At 44.2% G+C, this 21,293-nt stretch overlaps 1 protein-coding gene across 1 annotated transcript in view; it reads right to left on the bottom strand.

Moving 5' to 3' along the window:
* DNAH17 (dynein axonemal heavy chain 17) overlaps window positions 1-19,706 on the bottom strand; it is a 206,309-nt gene extending 186,603 nt beyond the window's left edge. The window contains exons 1-7 of the mRNA XM_060252097.1: window positions 19,610-19,706; window positions 18,830-18,932; window positions 11,762-12,107; window positions 9,714-9,907; window positions 4,211-4,403; window positions 4,010-4,109; window positions 3,797-3,882 (exon numbers count right to left, since the gene is read on the bottom strand). Of these exons, the coding sequence (XP_060108080.1) occupies window positions 3,797-3,882; window positions 4,010-4,109; window positions 4,211-4,403; window positions 9,714-9,907; window positions 11,762-12,107; window positions 18,830-18,932; window positions 19,610-19,706 (1,119 nt within the window). The remainder of the gene's footprint in view (window positions 1-3,796; window positions 3,883-4,009; window positions 4,110-4,210; window positions 4,404-9,713; window positions 9,908-11,761; window positions 12,108-18,829; window positions 18,933-19,609) is intronic.
* Between the last annotated feature and the right edge of the window lie 1,587 nt (window positions 19,707-21,293).

Genomic DNA, 21,293 nt, shown 5'->3' with positions numbered 1-21,293 from the left:
GATCTTCTAATCAGATTTGACTACCAAATAGAGAATCCTGAATAAAAGCCAGAATTATTTTGGTTTTTATTTGGACACAGAATGGTGAAGTTGAGTCACACTGCTGCTGGTGTGGCAACATGGGCCAGTTTGGAGAAGTGATTTAAAGAGACCTCGGCAAGTGAATTCAGGCATTTAAAGAATCTCTTTAAATGCCTGAGTTTGCTTGCCGAGTTGTGCTGCTGCTGCTGTGGTGTGGGTCAGCTTGAAGAAGGGATTTGCCTTCTCCAAGCTGGCTTGTGCCATGGTAGTGGCGTAACTCAATGAATGGACTTAGGCATTTAAAGGAACTGCATCCCTTGACATGCCTTTCTTCTCAATTGGAAACTATTTATTTATTTATTTCTCAAATTTATATCCCGCCCTCCCCGCAGAAGCAGGCTCAGGGTGGCACCTTCTTTGGGTGCCCATAGAATTGGACCTTCTTGTCCAATATTTTTAAAACTGAATATATTTGGGGGGGGGGGGTTTGATGAGAGGCACCAGCAGCTATACTGCAAATTTGGTGCCTCAAAAAACATCTCCTCAAGACCCCCAGATACCCCAGATTGATTCTCTATTACAGCTTATGGGAATGGTCCCCATGGACTATAATGGAGTTGAGTGTAATGGAGTGATCTCTCACCAAGGCATTTAAAGTTTAAATGTCTTCAGAGTTCACTTGCCCACCTAAATGTCTTCTGAGTGAACTCTGAAGGCATTTGGCATTTTGCCTTCAGAGTTCACTTGCTGTTGCGTGGAGTTGTGCTGTGGCTTGGAGAAGGCATTTAAGGGAACATGTCCTTCTCTCCCTTGGAAATAATAGATGGTGGAGGGACCTTATTTCGGGGACCACAGAATTGGACCCTCCACTCCAGTCTTTTTTAAACTTGGCAGGGGAGCTGAGGAGAGGTACCAGCAGCTATGCTGCAAATTTGATGCCTCTTTCTAAAACACCAAGTCCCCCAGAGCCCAAATACCCCCAGATTGATTCTCCATTATAGCCTATGAGGAATAGTCCTGATAGGCTATAACGGAGCTGAATAAATTCAGATTTCCCAATAATTTCCCAAATCCCAATACCATACTGATATTGGGATTTGGGAATACTGGGAAGTACTGATATTTTTCAGATTCAATATACCTAAACCCAAAAAAATACCAAATTTTTGCACACCCATATGTGTTTGTGTGTGCATGATGATCTCAGTACCATCTGCCTCAAAGAATGATTGGGAAGGATGTTTGCAGTGTTTACTGGCTGGCTTGAAGAAAAGGAGAGTTAATTCAAAGCATTCTTGCTCACCTTTTTATTCATAAAGTTATTACCAGCTTTGCAGGAATACATGCAGTTAATTTCAAGTCTCTGTCCTATGATCCATCCACTGGGGATACCCAATTTGCTTCTACCCCTAAACAGAGCATTTTTCATTTGTTCAGTTAACTCAATATTAAGCTGTGATGGACTGAAAGCAGTCTGCCTGAGTGAGAGTTGAGAAGATCACTCTGATTGGCTGAGCCGCTTCCATGGTAACGAATTTATCAAGTGGAAGGAAGCAGCCGGGGGAAAATCTCCTCATTTTTCAGTCTGAAATGAAAATTGGAACTGAAAGCAGACTGAGCAAGTTCAGTTCAGTTCCTGAGACAGAGCTGCTTGTGCTTTAGAGCTCTTGTCTGTATGAGAATTTATTTGAGAGAAGGGGCTAACCATAGCAACCTGAAAAGGGGAAAACTCTCAAGGCTGTGGCACAAAGTGTTACAAGGCAGAGTAAGACTGTAAATCTCTGCTGAGTTCTGTCAGACCAAAAGGCAGACTCCTGGTTCTAAGACAGAACACCAACACATACACTGGACAAAAGGTTCTTGTGGCTGTGTGGAAATCCCAGAAGTCAGACAAAATCCTAGCTGGAAAAGGGACTTACAAGCGAATGAGGTGCTAGTGTGAAGAGCCCTCAAGGGTGTTAGTGTCCAGGGTATAGCTCTACAGCCTAGAGGATACCTAATGTTTGCTAGGGGAAAGGGTCTGTGAAGGGAAGATCTGTCACAAGTTCAGTCAGTCTCTGTGTGAGTAAGGCAGTATGTGGAGTTATATTTGAATAGCCAAAACCAATTTTAACAGTCTTTCTATAGTGAACGAGTGTTATCCAATGTGAGGGAAACAATGTTTGTTCTTTATATTACAATATCTACCTGCCAATATAAGAAGTGTTTCTGAGTTATTATTACTTGGATTTTCTGCCTGGCAACTGAATTTCATAAAAACTCGTCTGATATTATTTCCTCCCTTCCTAGCCTTTCTGTACAAAATAAACCTATTATTTGTTTGGACTTTGCTATCAGTGCCTTCATTGTTTCTGACAAGGTTAATTTTGGGATCTCCTGAGGTACTGGATAAAGGTGACAAAATTCAAAGTGGTCCCCTTTTTACCCGCTGAACCTGACGTAAGCTCAAAAGAAAGTGACAGTGTAAAAAGCAGTTATTCTGGAAATGCTTTTGCACTGAGGATTTTTTTATTAAGGACATGGCAGTGAAATTAGTCGCTCATGCTTGTCAGCACTAACAAGATGGCAACCAGTGAGTAAGCGCAACTGAGAGAATCTCAAGGAGAAATGGTGAATATTTCCTTAAAAGAGGCTCAAAGCCAAAGCATCCAATCCATAGGTCAGTCTGTGCTCAGAGACAGCATGAATTCCAGATGAAGAGCCGTCTACAGCCAGTTCTCAGTCATTAATTGAACATCCAGCTGCAGCTGACTCTGAATGCTGTGCATGCTTTGCTCTGTGGTCAGGTCATGGGATTGGGGTTATCATACCATACACTCAGGAGCAGATCTGGAAGCAGCATCAATACTGGTGAAGCTATTAATTATTCTACTGTAAAATATTTAACATAAGCTTAACTACTGGAACAGAGAGCACTGGCGATCGCTGTCACAAGTGCTCTTGAGTTTAACTAGGAATCCTTTTTGTTGCTGAACTTTAGTGATGAGGATTGCCTTTTACCAATTTAGGGAGGTGCCCTCTTCCCTCAGAGGCCCAGTTCAACATTACACAATCTTTGTGTTCTCTCGTGTGTCTATCCCAGCACCTGTTGATCAAATCTGTTCTGCGAATTTTGTGCTTAATTCCCTGATGCATGTGGATACAATTCTGATCAGAACCAGGGTGTGTGGGGAGAAGCTTACGCCTTTCCCCCAGTACCAAGTTTCTGACCTTAAATGGTCTTGACAAGCTGAATGGCAGTACATGTGTGGCTCCCACTGAGGTCTGAAGGACTATTTCAGATTGGGAAAATAGTGTGGGGGAAGGTTTAACCCCCTTTCCTCCTGTGCTGTGATCCCGGTCTGAATCAGGCCCATTGAGACACACAGGGGACTAGGGATGCTAGCCTTCAGGTGGGACCTGGCAATCCCCTGGAATTTCGGGGAAACCTCCCAGTTGGTCAGCTTCACTCCTGGCCTCCCAACAAGATGTTATTTTCTCAAGAGAGGTTGGATGGGCCAACTAGATATTTGCAGCCCCCTGCACCACCCCTCATAAAGGGCCAGCATGTGCGTCAGTGAAGAGGGCAGTACTGGCTCTATCCACAGGCATTGGAAAGGAGGCTGAAAACAGGAGAAAACTAGAGCATTAGTCGTGTACTCTCACTATAATTGGTGAGATTGTACCAGTAAAAATGATGAATGACTAGCCTTTCCGGAGAACAATAATACAGTTGGTTATATATGAGCAAGGTCGTCTATAAGTCTCTAACAGCATTTCTAAAAATTTTACATACCTGGGGGTATTCAACTTGTTCCATTTCTTCTAAGAGAACTTTTAGGGGCTGCAAGTACAAGTTAATATCATCGGCTTCCTTCAGTCCTGAATAGAAGCAAAGATATAAAATGGGTGAATCGAGGAGAAACTTCATCTTAATGATCCCAGCAGCCATTGATCAATGTGATCCAATACAATGTGCTGGTTAGGATTGTAAGAAATAGGGTTATACCTGCAGATACATCCTTGAAAACATTCTTGAGTGCTGGCCAATAACAGCTCTTTGCCCTCTCCAAAATATCAGCAATCTTTTGCACTTGAGGGGCATACAGCTAGAGGGAAAAAAGCACGTATGCATAAAAGCATTACCATAGCAATGTACTTTCATTCCTATATGATGTTTAGCCAAATCTGAAAATAACTGTTATCATACCTGTTCATTTATGCATTGCAGGTTTACCTGCCGAGTGTACCAAAAATCAAACTCCACTTTGGGTAATGGGTTCAAACCATCTAAGAGTGGCTGTGCTGAGTCTTTGCTCAAGATGTCTCGGATCTGATGAGACCAGTCAATGATTATTGTTTCAATAGAATGCAATAAAGTACTGTCCACAGCTACAGAGACACTGGAAAACGACAAAGGATAAGAATGTGATGAAATGCAAACAGCTTTAATGTCCGATCAGTTGTGAAATAACAGTAAATGGGATTTTTAGCAAATCACAACACTAGATTCCTCAGTCCCAGCAGCACTGTAATATGATCCATTCCACCTCTTTGCACTGCATTCTTATGCCTGCAGCCTGCAGTGTAGCTGCTAGGCTGCATGAGCAGAGTTTGCTTCCCTGGATGGGAAGAGTCGGGGGGGCGCCCGTTTCGGCGTGCAGAGAAAAAGGCGGGATCTGACAGTCTAACTGCGCTCCTCGTCGGCTCCTTCGTCTTGGCAGACGATCGGGCTGAGGCTGCCGGGGTTTGTTGTGGCAGTCGGCGGGGCAGCGGCGGGTGAAGCGTTGGCTGGAGCATCGGCTGCAGTGCCGCGAGCTGGCAGCGGCATCGGAGGCGGTGGAGGACATGGCGTTGTCCTTCTTTTTGGCTGAGTCTGCCTAGGGTTTGGGGTCTGCTGGGGCAGGGGTTGTGGAGCCCAGGGGTTGGCCTTTCCCCGTTTTAATCGGAGGTTTGTGCAGGCCGGAGCCTTAGGTGAGGGTGTGTGTGTTGGTTGGGTGGATTCTTCTGGGGACATTGGTGTGCAGCAGAGGCCTTTTGTGGCCATTTTGAGTTCCCTTTCTTGTTCCAGGGGGGAGCCATTTTAGAGTGGAGCTTCAGGAGGCCTTTTTGTGGTCTTGTGATTGCTATTTAGAAGGCTGGTGGAAAAAGGTCAGGCAAACCCAAAGGGAAACAGCCAGCGCCTAAGGCGCCCAAGGCTCCTGCGAAAAGGCCACCGCTGCCGTTATCCTCTTCTGACGAGGAGAGTGATATGGTGGTTGATTCCAATATTGCTTGTAGATTGAGAGCATTGGAACAGGCAGCGGGCATTCTTTCTCCAGGTGGGGAGGAAGGTGTGAGGCAATCTAAGAAGGGTAAGCAGGCGAGTATTCGCACCAGGCTGTCTATTCTTGAGGGCAGGTCTGGTGGAGTTGTGCCTAGCAGGGACGCTGGCCTTTGTGGTCCGGATGTGGGTTTGATGGCGGCTGGAGCATCGGGGGTCGCTTTGCCATCGGTTCCTGCTGGATTTGGAGGTAGGTTGGGTGATAATTTACAGGTGGGGCCTGGGCAGGTCTGGCCATGGGGAACATGGGGGCCTGCTTCGGCGGCCGGGCAGGGCGCTTCCATGTCAAGCGCAGGGGCGCCTGGCTCCTCTGCGTTGGGTGCATTTCAGAATTGGGCTTGGCCATGTGGACAAGGCGTTCCTAGTATGTACCCAGGCGCAGGGCATCCTGGCATGGCTGGTGCCTTTATGGGGGCACCCTCAGCATATGGGATGGTGCCTTTTGCAGCTTTGCCATTTGGGGAGGTTGCCTCGCTGCTGGGAGACCATTTGCTTCCCGCTACTAGGGAAAAAATATTAAAAGGGGAGTACGTGGATTTTTTTCTCTTCTCTTTCAGGAGGTTGAGAAAAAAAACAAGGAAGAATTAGATGAGAAAGAGAAGGAGAAATTAAAAAAAAAAAACGAAAGGTGGACAGGACCTGGGCTAATTGGCTTCCTGGGTTCTGTATTTATGCCGGGGTGACTGCGAGGGCACAGCCATGGCGGGCAGCATCTCTGTTTCAGTATTTGGACATAATTTATAAAGGCTATACGGCCTTTAGTGGACCAGCCTGGTTACAATATGACCAGGATTTTAGGATGAGGGCTGCCCTGTATCTGTCCCTTCAGTGGGATCGGATTCATCAGCAGCTTTGGCTGCAGGTTATGTCCCCGGCGTTTCGCCTTTTACCTGTCCATCCCGATGATTTTGAGCTTTTAGGGTTTTCTTTTGAGGGTCAATTTTACATGGATAGAGCATTGCCTATGGGCTGCTCAGTGTCATGTTCTGCTTTCAAGCATTTCAGCACATTTTTAGAATGGGCTGTGCGGGAGAAAGTGGGTTTGCAGGATGGCGTTCATTATTTGGATGACTGCCTTTTTGTGGGTCCCGAGGGGACTGGGCATTGTGGGCTGCTGCTGTCTGGCTTTGTTGAGCTGGCGGTGGAGCTTGGGGTTCCTTTAGTGCCTGAGAAAACTGAAGGTCCGACCTAGAGGTTGACCTTTTTGGGGATTGAGATTGACACTATTGCGCAGTTGTCTAGGGTGCCTCTTCAGAAAATACTGGAGCTGAGGGCTAGGATTTCTAGCTTTCTTCTTAAAAGGAAGGTTACTTTGTTGGAGTTGCAGCAGCTAGTTGGGCGCCTCAACTTTGCTTGCAAAGTGGTTGCTCCTGGAAGGGCTTTTCTTAGGAGGCTGTGTGATGCTATGGCAGGGTTACGCTTGCCTCAGCATAGAGCTAGGGTCACCTGCAGCATGAGGGATGATGTGAAGGTTTGGCAGGAATTTTTGGAGTCCTTTAATGGAGTCTCTTTTTGGAGGGACCACATGAGGCTCGAAGCTGAGCTCCAGGTCATGTCTGATGCCTCTAGATCTTTGGGTTTTGGAGTCTATTTCCGGGGTCATTCGTGTGCGGATAGTTGGCCTGACTCCTGGGCACAGGTAGGAGTGAACAGAGATCTTACGTTTCTTGAGTTCTTTCCCATTTTAGTCGCGGTTTGGCTGTGGGGGAAGGATATGGCCAATCACACCGTTCATTTTTGGTGTGATAATATGGCGGTGGTACACGTCATTAATTCATCCAAATCTGGCTGGGTTATGAGATCGATGAGGGCCTTCACTGTTTGCGGCTTAACATTTTGTTTTTAGCCAAGCATGTTCCTGGGGTGAGTAACGGGGTTGCTGACGCTCTATCTCGTGAACAGATGGAGAGGTTTCGTCAGTTGGCCCCGGATGCCGACACAGAGCCGGTGCCGATGCCCCAGGAGCTATGGCTGATTGGAGAGCCGAAGCCTGCAGACCGATAGGTCTAGCCATTGCGCCCAGCACCAGGAAGTCTTACGAACGGGCTGTGCGGCAGTTTGAAGACTTTAGGGCTGAGGTAGGGTATTGCAGGGTTTGGCCCCTCCCGGTGGAGCATTTGCTCCATTACTGTGTTTCACTGCGAGGTAAGGGGTTGGCTGTGCGATCAATTAGGGGGCACCTGTCTGCATTGGCTTTTGCCAGTAAGGCGCTGGGTTATAGGGAGGAAACAGCTGACTTACATATTTGAAAAATGCTGGAAGGGTGGGCCAGAGAGGCCGGTCCCAGGGTTGATACGCAGAATCCTGTGTCTCCTTCGATTCTGCGGGGTTTGAAGAGGGTGTGGGACGTGGTGTGTGCTTCGTCATTTGAAGCTTGTTTGTTTCACGCTGCGTCTTTGTTAGCTTTTGGGGGGAGCTCTTAGAGTAAGTGAGCTGGTGGCACAGTCTAGAAACGATCTTTCTGGTAAGGCTCTGTTGTTAAGGGATTTGCAGCTATTTGTGGGAAAGGCAGTCATCACTGTCCGTCGCTCTAAGACGGATCAGTTGCAGAAGGGTACGGTGCTCGAGTTGGGTAGTTGTTCAGAGCTTGAGCTGTGTCCAGTTACTGCGTTGGCTGCTTATTTGGCAGTTAGGGGGCCCATGGAGGGGGTTTTGTTTATACATTCGGATGGTTGCCCGTTGACAAAGCATCAGTTTTGGGCAGTAACGTCAAGGGCTTTAGGTGAGTTGGGGTTGTCTGGGGTGTGGTTTGGGACCCACTCCTTTAGAATTGGGGCAGCCTCGACAGCAGCTGTCATGGGGTATCCTTCCACCTCCATTCAGAGGTTGGGCATGTGGCATTCATCGGCCTATAAGGCCTACATGTGACCTTTTATTAGGCCGTGAGTGACATGGTGGCTGTTTATTGTTGGTTCTGTTCTGTTCTTGTTTAACTGTTTTTTCTCTTTAGATGCTGTTGTTCCTGGCCAGAGGAGCTGAGTTCTCGTATGCAGCCATAGCCATGTGTTTTGGGCCGCTCATTAGGCACAGAGAACTGCGGTTGGCTCTCAGCTGGGACTCAGTCAACATGTGTGCATCGAATGGCAGGAGCGCTGGGGCCTTCAGTGGCCGGGCCTGCTGCCTTTGTTGTTTAATGATAGTGTGGGTCCTCCTCCTCAGGTTTTAATTGTTCACCTGGGAGGTAATGATCTCGGACTCTTAAAGGGCAAGGCCTTAGTTTGGCAGGCCCGGGATGATTTCCAGCACATTCGGGAGTGATGGCCTGGGATCACCATAATTTGGTCAGCTATGCTGCCCCGCCTGGTGTGGCGTTGTGCTTGGGACCCTGCAGCTATAGAAAGGGCCCGGTATAAGGCTAATAAGGAGATCAGGAAGGTGCTGGAAAAGGGGTTGGGCCACTATTTGCCCCATCCGGACATTTCATTGAAATTTCCTGACCTCTACAGAGGGGATGGGGTCCATCTCTCGGAAAAGGGTAATATGCTTTTCCTGAGAGATTTGCAGCAAGGGTTGCGGGTGGCTTTGGGCCTCCCAGTGGGCGCTAAGCCCTAAGTAGAGACTTGGCCTTAGTAGTGGCAGGTTTTTGAGGTTTAGGGCACTATGAGGCATGGGGAGGACTGTGAAGCATCCCCCTTTTGGGGAATTTGGGGTCTGGCATGATCAACCTTGGGGTTTGAACACCCGGGTTTGGAGAATGCAGACTGCCGGGAGGCTCGGCTAGAGGGTGCCTTTCTGGCGAGACGTGCATCTGGGTTTGGGCCCTCTGGTACGTGCCTCCCTGCTGGGCCTGCCTGGAGGGAGCTGAGTAACACTCAGCTCCGGCTGGGGGGCTGGGTCTCTCGCCCGTTAATGGCAGGGGAGCGGTCGCGGTGACCCCTAGCCCTGGCCAGGCCGTGGGGTACCCTTGCTGTTTATTGGAATATAGAATAAAGTGGCCCAATTTTATACCAATACTCTGTGTCTGACTCTTTATTCCGTCCTTGGGGAGCAATGTAATGTATTTCCTTGACGTAGGAAATAAAGGATTCTGCACTAAAACCCACTTATCCTGTTATCAGTAAGCCCAGATTCTGTGATCAGATTCAGTTCTGTGAATCAGAATATCTATAGATACATGGATGTACAGAGTGGTGTGCAGAATCCAGACATTTTTAGTTGATGGAAGCACTGGGGATTGGTGGAAAGACAGGGACAACCAGGAGAGATGTAAGAGGAAGGATGGCTATGGAGGCATGCCAAAAATACATGCACTTCTTTACCTTCTCAACAAGTTCTCTAGAGCCTTGAGGATTTTAATAAATAAAAATAAATGGGTCTTATATATGATGTCAACTCTGGTACACAATAGAAAAGGTATAGGCACTGGCAGATGTTATTTAGAAGCACTCACCTGTCATACACATCTGCTGCACTGTATAACATTTCAATACGCTCTGGCAAAGGCAGCAGTGTTTTCCCCTTGATCTTTCCTCCCATCACAAACATGTCATTCTTTAGCCTGTGTGCCTGCCTTATAACATCTTCAGCTACCACTTGAGGCCACCCAGCTAGGTTTTCACTCTTCATGAATAAGGAGTAGACTACCTAGAAGACAAGGGCTGCTTTAATGTTGCCACAGGTATCTTGGTTTCAGTTATTACAGATCACAGCACCTGAATTACATCAAGACTAATAGCACCTTAAAATGTTCTTGAAGGATCCACTTGTTCTAAAATAGTCAAGTGGCTGAAAAATGCCCTTATATGAGTAGGTTGATCCTATATTCCTGTACTCCCTGGTAGTTGCTACATCATCGTTCTGCCAGCGTTATACTGGTATTGTGCATCACCACTACCAAAGTAATGCTACTCTGTTGCCAATCCACTTCATCAATGTACTCGCGTACTTTTTCAGCATATCAGAATTGACCTGTGAGTAGATCCCCGTCTAGCTGCCATGACTTGAGGACAGGATTGTACCATTAGGCATTGTGCTGCAGCCAATTGCTCCCATAGCTACATTTGAGCTTTGCATAGAAAAGCTTTTATCTTTTGTAATTTATTGCCTTTTGTCTTTACTGTTTACAATTTCTTATCTATACTCATGTACATTTATCTGCTAGTTGAGGAGACCCCAGACCGTGCTTCCAATGAAATGGGCTATGTCACAATAGAGCTGTTAGTCTGTAAGGTGCCACAGTACTCCTTGTGTTTTCACTAGGAACCATTTACTAATATATAATTGAAACCTTGCATTCTCTTTGTCAGGCAACCTTCTTCACATTATTGAACCTTTAAATTTGTAAATATAGGAGACCTGACATTTGTACCTAAACAGGCATAGTTAATTCAGTCTTAAGTCTATAAATGCTTCCATAGCCTAGCTATAACTGCATCTTACTCTTGAAGCATCGGCATAATTAATTCCATCTGAAAAATAGTAAACTGAGGCTTTATTACTTCTGTGGAAAAACCCAACTATGGCTCAGTGGCAGAGCATCTGCTTGGTAAGCAGAAGGTCCCAGGTTCAATCCCTGGCATCTCCAACTAAAAAGGATCCAGGCAAATAGGCGTGAAGAACCTTAGCTTGAGACCCTGGAGAGCTGCTGCCAGTCTGAGTAGACAATACTGACATTGATGGACCAACGGTCTGATTCAGTATATGGCAGCTTCATATGTTCATAAGTTCAGCCCCTAATATTTAATGCAGGCTAATAGACAATACAATAGAAAGGCAACAAACCATGGACCTAACATACACTCCCTTTAACAGTTTGTGTGAAATTAAAGTTTTATAAATATGTTTTATGAAGATGTGCTACAGTCATAAATTGCTACAGAACTCAAATGCTTATGACTTGCTACAGGAAATAAGATACCATCCAGTATGTAAAGTAGGACCATGAAAAACTGGGGTATCCTTTCTTAAACAAATGGATGTATATATGGATAATTCAGCCTTACCTACACAGTGCTGCTGTAACACAGCATTATGGTCTGGGGATTCTCTAATAATCTTGGGATCCTAAACTCTATGTACAAATAATATTACAAACCATATTTTTTTTTCCTCCAAGAGATATCTAGGCATTTTATCCTCATAATACCTGGGACTTTGATTATTACGGAAGTGATTATGAGTGGAAGTGACTTGCCCAAAGCCATCTAGTGAACTTTGCAGTGGAGAAGGGATTGGAATTTGGGTCTGCTTCTTCCATACCAACACTCTAAAATAGCGTGTTGCATTGGCATCACATAAGACAGGGAAAAAGAAGGATATTATTATAACTTCACAGCAGTTTGCTCTCAGTCTTCATACAATATTGAGAATGCTACTTGAGTGTGAAGCGGAGGTGGAGTATGCCACAAACCCTCATCTGCCAAATCAAAACCCATGCTTCTCTTAACAATCTTTGGAAAGTACTGAATAGTGGTTGTTTAATGGAAACTAGAAGCTTACCTCTTCCACTACAGCCATCATCTGCTCTACTGGGGAAGGGCTGAGATCTCCTACCAGGAGTGCCTCTTGGAAGTTATCTTTAGTTATGTTTTCATTTTTTTTCTTCACAAAGTAAACCCCTTTACTCTTCAGCGTTGATGGAAAGCCAATGCAAGGGACTAGCTGTCCAGTAGGGTTGAGGGTGATCACAAGTGCCATCAAGTCTGGCTTCTCATAGAACTCATTAAGCATAGCAAGGACATCCTCGCTTGTTGCAAACTTGGCCCATTTGTCGGGTTTCATGCGGAGAGAGATAGCGCAGTACTTCTCAATGAAGTCCAGGCGTTTATCAGTTGCCATCTTGATTCTTCAACAGTTAACTACAAAGACAAAGTGGACAAGCTGGAAATTCTTGTGCAAGTGACATATTTCTATATAATCAACAAGTGGCTGTGGTAGGAGGAGGAAGTGAGTATATGAGCCGCCACCACTGCTTCAAGCCTCCACACTTTGAGTTAAACTTCAGTACAGAGTCAATGCATATACAGGGACCAGTGGGTGCCACTAAAGAAAACAGAACAACTCAGTTGGAGAACAATTGTTTTTGCCTTCCAACTGGCCAGAGATATATGAAAGGCTATGCACCCCACTTAGGGTTGCCAATTCCCAGGTAGGGGCAGGGGATCCCCCGGTTTGGAGGCCCTCCCCCCGCTTCAGGGTCGTCAGAAAGCGGGAGGGGGGGGGAGGGAAATGTCTGCTGGGGACTCTATTATTCTCTATGAAGATTTATTTCCATAGAAAATAATTAAGAATTGATCTGCAGATATCTGGGACTCTGGGAGGGCTGTTTTTTGGGGTAGAGGCACCAAATTTTCAGTATAGCATCTAGTTTCTCTCCCCGAAATTCCCCCCAAGTTTCAAAAAGATTGGACCAGGGAGTCTAATTCTGTGAGCCCCAAAAGAAGGTGCCCCTATCCTTCATTACTTCCTATGGAAGGAAGGCATTGAAAAGGTGTGCCTTCCCTTTAAATGTGAGGGCCAGAACTCCGTTTGGAGTTCAATTATACTTGTCACAGCCTTGATCTTGGCTCCACCCCCAAAGTCCCCAGATATTTCTTGAATTGCACTTGGCAACCCTAACCCCACTGAGTCATCTGAGAAAGAATGAAAGAAGATAAATGATCTTTAAATGGATGTGAGGATGTTTCCCTCAGCAGGACTTACCCCTCAATTTCAAATATGTGAACCCAGCGTCTCCCCCCTCCATATGTGAGGGGAAAAAACAAGACGTGGGGAAAGAAATAAGCATTTCTTCCCCTCTTTTACTGTGACAGTCAAATTCACACACCCCTCTTTCTGCTGGTGCACTGAAAATAGAAAAAATGCCTTGCATGACAAATATAAACACTGCATGTTTTTCCATTTAAGTGCTTGGGGGTGGAGATTTTTAGAAAAATGGTTAAATGTACATGCTTGCACAATTTGGAACCCATCTAGAGCTTCATTACAGTACCTACTAAAACTATCAGGAGATATTAGTCTCCGGTGTTACATATACTTTGCCTTAATGTATAATTTTTAGAAGATTGTGAGATTGCAGCTTACTGTTTTAATTTAACAAGACTACTTACTTGGCTTGTCTCACGGCTCAGGGCAAGAACAATTAGAGATGCAACAACCTTTTCATTTGGCCAAAGTACCACTAAGATTCGAAGGCGTTCAACTGAAGCTTTCTCCAACTGCCAAGAGACAAGATTCTTTGAGAAGGTTCTAGTGACATCACTTATCAACAGTCACAGCATGCTAGAACAGAGGTGTCAAACTCATTTGTTACAAGGGCCAGATCTGACATAAATGTCCCTTTGTTGGGCCAGGCCACGCATGCCATAAAATATCGCATGAGGTGATTTCAGATGTTGAATGATATGCAGAGGGGTAGGTGTGGAGATACCAATATTGGTAATGAGACAGGAAACAAAGCTCTCAATTCCATCCAGGAGGATTCAAAGAATAAATGGATGTAAGTCTGAGGTTAGAAACCACAACATTCAGTTGCTGACCTAGCAGTGCTTTTACAAAGGAATTTCAAAGGGAGAGTAGAAAGAGAGACTGCTGAATTGCAATTGATAATGAAGCTCCGACAAGGTATCCACCTGGACTGAATTGAGAGTTAATTTTCCTGTCTCATTACCAATGTGTTCTATTATCATTCGGCATCTGAAACCACTCTACTCTCCATAATATAAGAACCAAATCCAAGTGTGCTAATTTCTAATCAGGGTCTTTAAAAAAGAAAATCCAGATAGAAACAGAGAAATCCAATCTTCTTTTTAAAACAACTTTTCCGAATAAGGCAAAATAATTTCCTCAGTTACATTGTGCTTGTCAGAAGGATCCATCTACTCTCCCTTCCTCCCTCTGAAGAAGTGTGCTTGAACACAAAAACTTACATCTGTAATAAAAACATTGTTGGTCTTGAAGCTCCCAACTTTGTTTTTTTTCCCTCTCTCTTTCCTTTCCCTCCCTTCCTCCCCAAAAGAGGAGCAGCCCCAGAGAAGGAAGCAGAAGCTCTCTATACCAAAGAAAGAGAGAGAAAGAAAGAGTAAGGGGGGGCTTATCTTTGTATCTCTCCTGCACAAAGCAAGAAGCAGCCTCTAAGTTCTTTGTGTGTGTGTGTGTGTGTGTGTGTGTGTGAGAGAGAGAGAGAGAGAGAGAGAGAGAGAGAGAGAGAGACTCCCAAATGAAGCAGCTGTGTATGTGTGAGAGAGAGAGAGAGCAAGGGAGGGGGAGTGAGGCAAGAGGCAGGAAGCAAAGAGCCACTGAGGGAGCTGGGGGGAAAGCAAACTTCCATATGGCTGCAGCAACAGCTCTGGAAAAGGAAGCAGGATAATGAAGTTGCTTGAGGATCAGCTTTGAGCCCTGTGCAGGATGGATATGGCCCATGGGCTGTATGTTTGATATCCCTGTGCTAGAACCTTCCATGTAGACCATATAAATTGCATTGAAGTCTGTGAAGCAGAAACCTATGATACTTAAGCATAGTGTTAATGACTAGCTATGTATGGTATATCACCAAATTGCTTAGCTTTTGAATATCAAAGTACTTGGGTTTAAATTATGAAGATACAAGACTCCTGAATGTCGCATTGATTGTTTAGGAAAGAAGCAGTAAATCCCCAGCTGTCTGACAGGGGAGCTGTTAAACATCCTCTTCATTGATGCTACTTCATTGTCTTTAGAAAATCTCTATGCTGCCTCTTGAGATAAACTGCTTTACGTTTATTTATCATGTAATCCTATGCAATCTTATCCATTGATTTCAGTGAGGTTAGACCACCAGACAATTCTGCATAGGATAGCCCTGTAAGTGTACTAAAACTTATTTCTCCCTAAACTGTTACACTGTTTATTTAATCTGAGTTCACAGGTGGGTAAGAAGTGGCATCTGCTCACAAACACAGGGGAAGATGTTCACATACTACATATCAAACAAATGAGGTTGTTCCATCACAGAGATATCTGAATTAGCTCGTAATGAACACAATTCTAAACCTTTAAACAAACTTGAAAACACTACTATATAACTATGGACACAGAATCGTTCTGCAGGAATGCTCAGGGCCGGCGTGTGGGAGTAGGCAAAGTAGGCAGTCGCCTAGGGCGCCACCTGGCCTAGGGGGCACCCTCCCTGACGCATGACTGGCTCCTGACCACTGTCCCCTTGTCCTCTCCCATCACCAAGCTGCCCTCAACAAAGCCAAGCCATCCCCTCTCCCCGATGTGTGACTTGGCCTCCCACCTCATCCTGTCCTGCCACCCTCCTTCCTAACATGGCCGGCAAGCACTTATTCTCACAATTTTTTTTATAACATCACATTTTTTTTCGAAAAATTAAAAATCAGTAAATTAAAAATGTGAAAAGTTTCAAGTTTGGCACTCTTCAATTTCTCTATATTTTTTAATAATTGGGGGGGGGGGGGCGCTAGTGGGTGATTCGCCTAGGATGCCAGAAAGGCTAGCACCAGCCCTGGGGATGCTAAACGATGGGGAAAAAAGCAAACAGGCAGAAACAAGGCTAGATCCTTAAACAAGAGATTTCTTTAAAGGACTTGTCTGACAGGTGGGCTCTTTCTAAAACATCAAATCTGGTACTCTGCTGCCATCGCATGGCTGTCTGTAAGCACAATTTATCAACATATTTAATGAAAGGAGGCTTATCAATATATTTAATGAAAGAATGCTTGCTTCTGGGCCACTTTTCTCCCAAATGGGACCCAAAATGGCTCAGGCAATTTTGAAAATCAGCAGTCAACAGTCAGAACAGTCACTCACACACAGTAACCAGAAAACTGGAAAACAGGAACTATTTCTTTGTCATGAATCACCCTCAAAGGTTCAGTTTTGAAGGTCATGGGGTAGATTCCATCTTGGCTGGCACCCTCTTCTGTTCTTCAGGCTTGCTTTCCCCTTTGCCCACAGAGTGGCTAGCAGTCTGCAAATCTGGCCAATGTATTAGTATCTGCCATCTGTCTTTATAACACATCTCTCATTTGTTCTTTTGTTTTAGTTGGCAATTGCTTGTAATGCTTCTATACATTGTAGCAGGGTTTGGGAGAATGATAAATTTAACAACAACCACCATGATGATGATGATGATGATATCCTCCTAACATCAGAAAGAACTTCAGAAAATTACAGAAAGAAAATGGAGTGACAGCTGTTGAGCTTCAAGGAAAAGAGGATTTCCAAGGAAGGAAATTTTGTGGTGAAGAATGTTTACAGGAGACCAGATACAGGAGAAGACTTCATTATCAGAGGAGGAAGGGACTGTTCTGCAAGGACTCCAGGCATCAATGCACAACTCCTTCTTTAAAGCTGGAGGGAGCATCCAAACTCTGGGGTACAGAGCTTGACGTCGTAAGAAGACGACGCTGGATTTATATCCCGCCCTCTACCCTGACTCTCAGAGTGATCACAATCTCCTTTATCTTCCTCCCCCACAACAGGCACTCTGTGAAGTGGGTGGGGCTGAGAGGTTTCTCACAGCAGCTGCCCTTTCAAGGACAACTCCTGCGTAAGGCAGGAAGAATACCTGTGCACCTGATAACGTTCTTGTCAGTTGAATCTGGTTGCTGACTAGAATGAAGTTGAACTGAACTGATAAGGCAGAGAGCGATGTCGCATACTTTTGCAGTGCAGGCTTACTTTCAATCAAGGTCAGTTCTTGCCAACATAAGTCTGAGTCATGTACTATAAGTACGTGATTGCAACACTATGCACCCCATTGCCACCCCTACTCCAAGTGATAGAAAACTCTAGTAAGCAAACTGCCATTCAGTAACACCTCTACAATCTTGTCAGCATACATCAAAAGTAAATGCAATTTGCATGTAACTAGTCTCCTTGCACTCTAACATCTGACATTCATGTCTTGCAGCTCTCAAGCATCTGATATTTATTCTACATTGTTAAGCAAACTGCCCTAAAAATAGGATTTGGGGGGATTTAGAGGGGAGGGCAATCTGCCGTTTAGAGAGATCAAAAACCTGTTTATACAGAAGGTGTCTGCTTTGGAACTTACCCAATAACGAGACAATGTAAAATAATAATAAAAGGTTTATTATGAAATAAAGACAAACATACAAGAGTATAAAGTCACACAATGCCCATACAGTCCTAATAAAAGTAAGATAGAAATAGACAGGGGTGCATACAAGGATTGACAAACAGGGTAATAATTACCTATCGTAGTCTCCAAGGAAGGCTCCAATGGCGACAAAAAGGAGATGGGGGATGGACCCTCAACTGATCATGTATCGGGGGCATCTCTAACAGTGGGGTATGTGGTACTGTCAGATGCACACATGTGGGGAGTTGGATCAGAGGTTATAAGGACTACCTTGAGCCCTTAGGGGGTAGGAAGTTCAGGGGCAGATGACAGGTGGTCAGCTGGTACGTGACCTCAGAGAAAGGGGAGGCTCCGCAATGACCAAAAGGGCTGGACTGGTGTGGTAGCCAATGGCCAGTTTATTAGGGGCACCTGATTGGATACCCATACCTGGCCAATGAGCAGACCTGGCCCTAGTTACCTGATTGGGCTTCCAGGTAACAATGGGCAGAAAGGGGGAGGGCTCCAGGGTGACCATTAGGGCAAAGAATGGGCAAGGGTATTGGGGTGGAAGTGATTAACAAGCTATTAAACTTATCTAAAGGAGACAATAGAAGGCCAAATTGTTACCTAAGGTGACACCTGATTTATACAAAGAAGTCTGGCTCTTGGTGAAGATGTTCTTCCTCTTCTTTACTTCTACACTGGCACCATCTATTGTCTTGGGTTCCGTTGGACAAAAGCTTAGGCAGTCTGGCAGGATCCATGCTTAAGATCAGCTCGTGGTGAACAGGTCCACCTGAGTGCACCCCCAGGTATCAAAAAAATTGCTTTGTTTGGTTTGATAAACCCTGCTCAGATTGTTGAGTTTAATGATCCTCTATATAGATGGCTTTTGGAATGGCCCCTGTCAGGGCTTTTTTTGTAGCAGGAACTCCTTTGCATATTAGGCTACACCCCTCCCCTGATGTAACCAGTCCTCCTGGAGCTTACAGTAGACTTTGTGCTAAGAACCCTGTAAGCTCTTGGTTACATCAGGGGTGTGTGGCCTAATATACAAAGGAGTTCCTGTTACAAAAAAAGCCCTGGCGCCAGTATTTATAACTACTTCCCATGCTGCCATTGCTTCAAAGCAGTACTCTGCGAACATATGCCCCCCTCCGCTTGTTGAAATAATACTGCTCAATAATTAAACAAAAGCAAGCTTCTAACAAGGGAATTGGCTCTGTGTATGATTTATGTGTGTTTGCACAATGCCTGCAGTTGGAATTGAAAACAATGAAATGATCTCTAGTCCTCCCCTTAGTTGCTGAGGACAGGCAGAGCTGGGACCCTCATGCTCATTAAATATCCCAGTCTGTAAGGAGCAGGAGTGTAGATTATACATTTGCATACATACCGCTCACTGGAATTTAGCCAGCAGAGTAACTTCATTGTGTTGCTTTTCAAAGCAGCAGTAAGGAAAACAGAATTGTACTTACCTGTCCATTGATGTGCGGACATAGATTGGGACTGTGCCTGTGTGCAGGCCATCCACAGATATTTTTCCAGCTCCTAGGAACTGAAGAGGGGCACCCCTCTCCTCTGGAGCAGACACCACAGTGTCTTTCCACTAAACCATCATGTGCTTTGGAGGCCAGAGCCCCCTTTATCCTTAGTTCCTGCTTGACTGCCACAAACTCCCACAGAAAGAATCATGGCAAGAACTTGCCTTGGCTTTGACTCAAAAGGATATGTCAAAGTTTTGGCACCCACTTGCAAATTTGGATGGAAAAGTTAGCCACGATTTAGATTCTAAAACATCCAAGGAAAGCTGGGAATAATACTTCCCTCCAATCAAGGGATTGATGCAATTGAGTTTTCCACAATAAATCCTCCAAACTTATCTCCCCAGCCTCCCGGGACCACCTCTGAAATAAACCTTAATATCTATAATCAGGATCGATCACCAGTACAGCTTTGCTTCTTTAAGTGGTCAAGTCTCGAGCAGCCAAAGAAGAACATTGTTGGCTAAGCCACATTTTGAACTGGCTTGATATTTACTTCTCAAGAGCAACCTGCTTTTGTATTGATTATTGCACTGTGTTATATTGTATTACTTTGTTGTATTATTTGTAAGCAGAATTTCCCTTGTTAGAGTGGATTTTGCTATTTCACATATTGTTCTCAATTATACATGTTTAATACTTTTAAGTGTTGTTAAGTATTTAAGTCTGGTGTTACCCTGGGGCTTTTCTTGTATTTTACAGCCAAGTAATTACCCCAGGTCTCCTTTGTTTGTTGACTGCCTAGAGAAACAACGATGGCTGGTCCCTGTCCCTCCTGTCTGCCCCGATGCTCCACCGTTGCGGTCGCCATGATGGCAGTAAGAGATGAATGCCCGACTGCTTTCTTCTTTTAACAAGCTTCTATCACATCATATTTCTACCTTAATCATCGAAATGCTATCATGCAAGTAAGTCTTTCTATTTACTACTACCAATTAATGGATCTTTTGTTATAATGCCAATTGGGACTGTTCAAAGAAAAAGGGGAAGAGGAGGATATCCTCCCCCTTTTTTCCCCCAAGGGAGGCTTCAAAAAGACAAAGAATAAACTTAAGAACTCTCAATAATTTAAATTGAACATGGATATTTGAATGGATTTGGCTTACAATTAAACAAGCTATAATGAGAGCATTATTTTATTTCAGTACAGACTGAATAAAAGTCGATATATCTTTAAGAGAAATGCTTTTGATACCTGATCGGGACTGAAACAATTACAACCGGAATGTAAGAGGAAAGCACATGGCTGGAGCAGATTTAGAAAGATAGACTATCTGGGACTTTGAGTTACTTTTTAACTTTGATTATCAGACTGAGTTATACTGTGGAGAAGATGGCAATTCGACCTGAAGCGTTTGATAAAAAAGATTTATGGTTGGCATACCCTCCTTAAAGCAGGAAATCTGTCTGCTGACAGAGTTGATACAAGACAAGGTGGAAACCTTTATTTTAAAATACAGTGAAACTGAAAATTTACATGAGTGGAGTGGTGAAGGTATCCCAGTGATGTCTACAGAGAGAAGTAGATAAAGATCCGGCGGGAAAGGAGTTGAAAGAAATCAAAATGGAGACATTGTGCGCGGTTACAAAAAGGAGGCGGAAATCAAGCCTGATTAAAGTTTTTACAGGAGGAAATGACGGCGTGGAGATCTCATCACTTTCAGTAAAACAGATCTATGTGCCAAAAGGAGAAAAGGCAAACTATTTAAAGAAGATCAAGACTTGGAATTTTATGGATTTTATGGAAGATCTTAACTATAGCACCATAATGTTAATCTTAATGTAAGTTTTAATGATTTTAAGGATGATTTTATAATTGAAATTGTAATTATTGTATATGGTTTTATTGTACATTGTATTTACGTGTTGTGAGCCGCCCAGAGCCTGCTTTGCGGGGAGGGCGAGATATAAATAAAAAGTATTATTATTATTATTATTATTGGAAAGCTTTCAAAAAGAAGGGATTATAAACTGTTGCTCTTTCTCATAATTGGTCAATATGGAATTAATAAAAGGAAACTGGCGTGCGGCCTTGAAACGGCTTTGAAATGGCAAGCAAGACTTCTAGAGGTGTGCAGCTTTGAAATGGCAAATGAAACTTTTAGAATCTGAATGCTTCTCTTCTGTTTGTTATTTTTATCTATGGATCATATATTTTCAAAGCTAAATAGAGCAATTTGATAGAGAGTGGGTTATAGAGGTGTATGATTTTTTCCATAGGCAAAAATAAATAAGTGTGAGAGAGGGAGCTGTTTTCATCTAGGGATCCTACTTTATATACAGTGTGTGTGTATGTATGTATATATAAAGTTAAATAGAGCAATTTAATAGAGAGTGGCTTATAGAGACTGTATGATTTCTTACCTAGCTAAAAATAATAAGTATGGGAAATGAGGCT

The sequence above is a fragment of the Heteronotia binoei genome, chromosome 13 (assembly GCF_032191835.1).
Source record: "Heteronotia binoei isolate CCM8104 ecotype False Entrance Well chromosome 13, APGP_CSIRO_Hbin_v1, whole genome shotgun sequence".
NCBI classification, from domain to species: domain Eukaryota; kingdom Metazoa; phylum Chordata; class Lepidosauria; order Squamata; family Gekkonidae; genus Heteronotia; species Heteronotia binoei.
The sequence above is the reverse complement of the archived record's forward strand: the minus strand, read 5'-3'. Positions and strand labels throughout refer to the sequence as shown.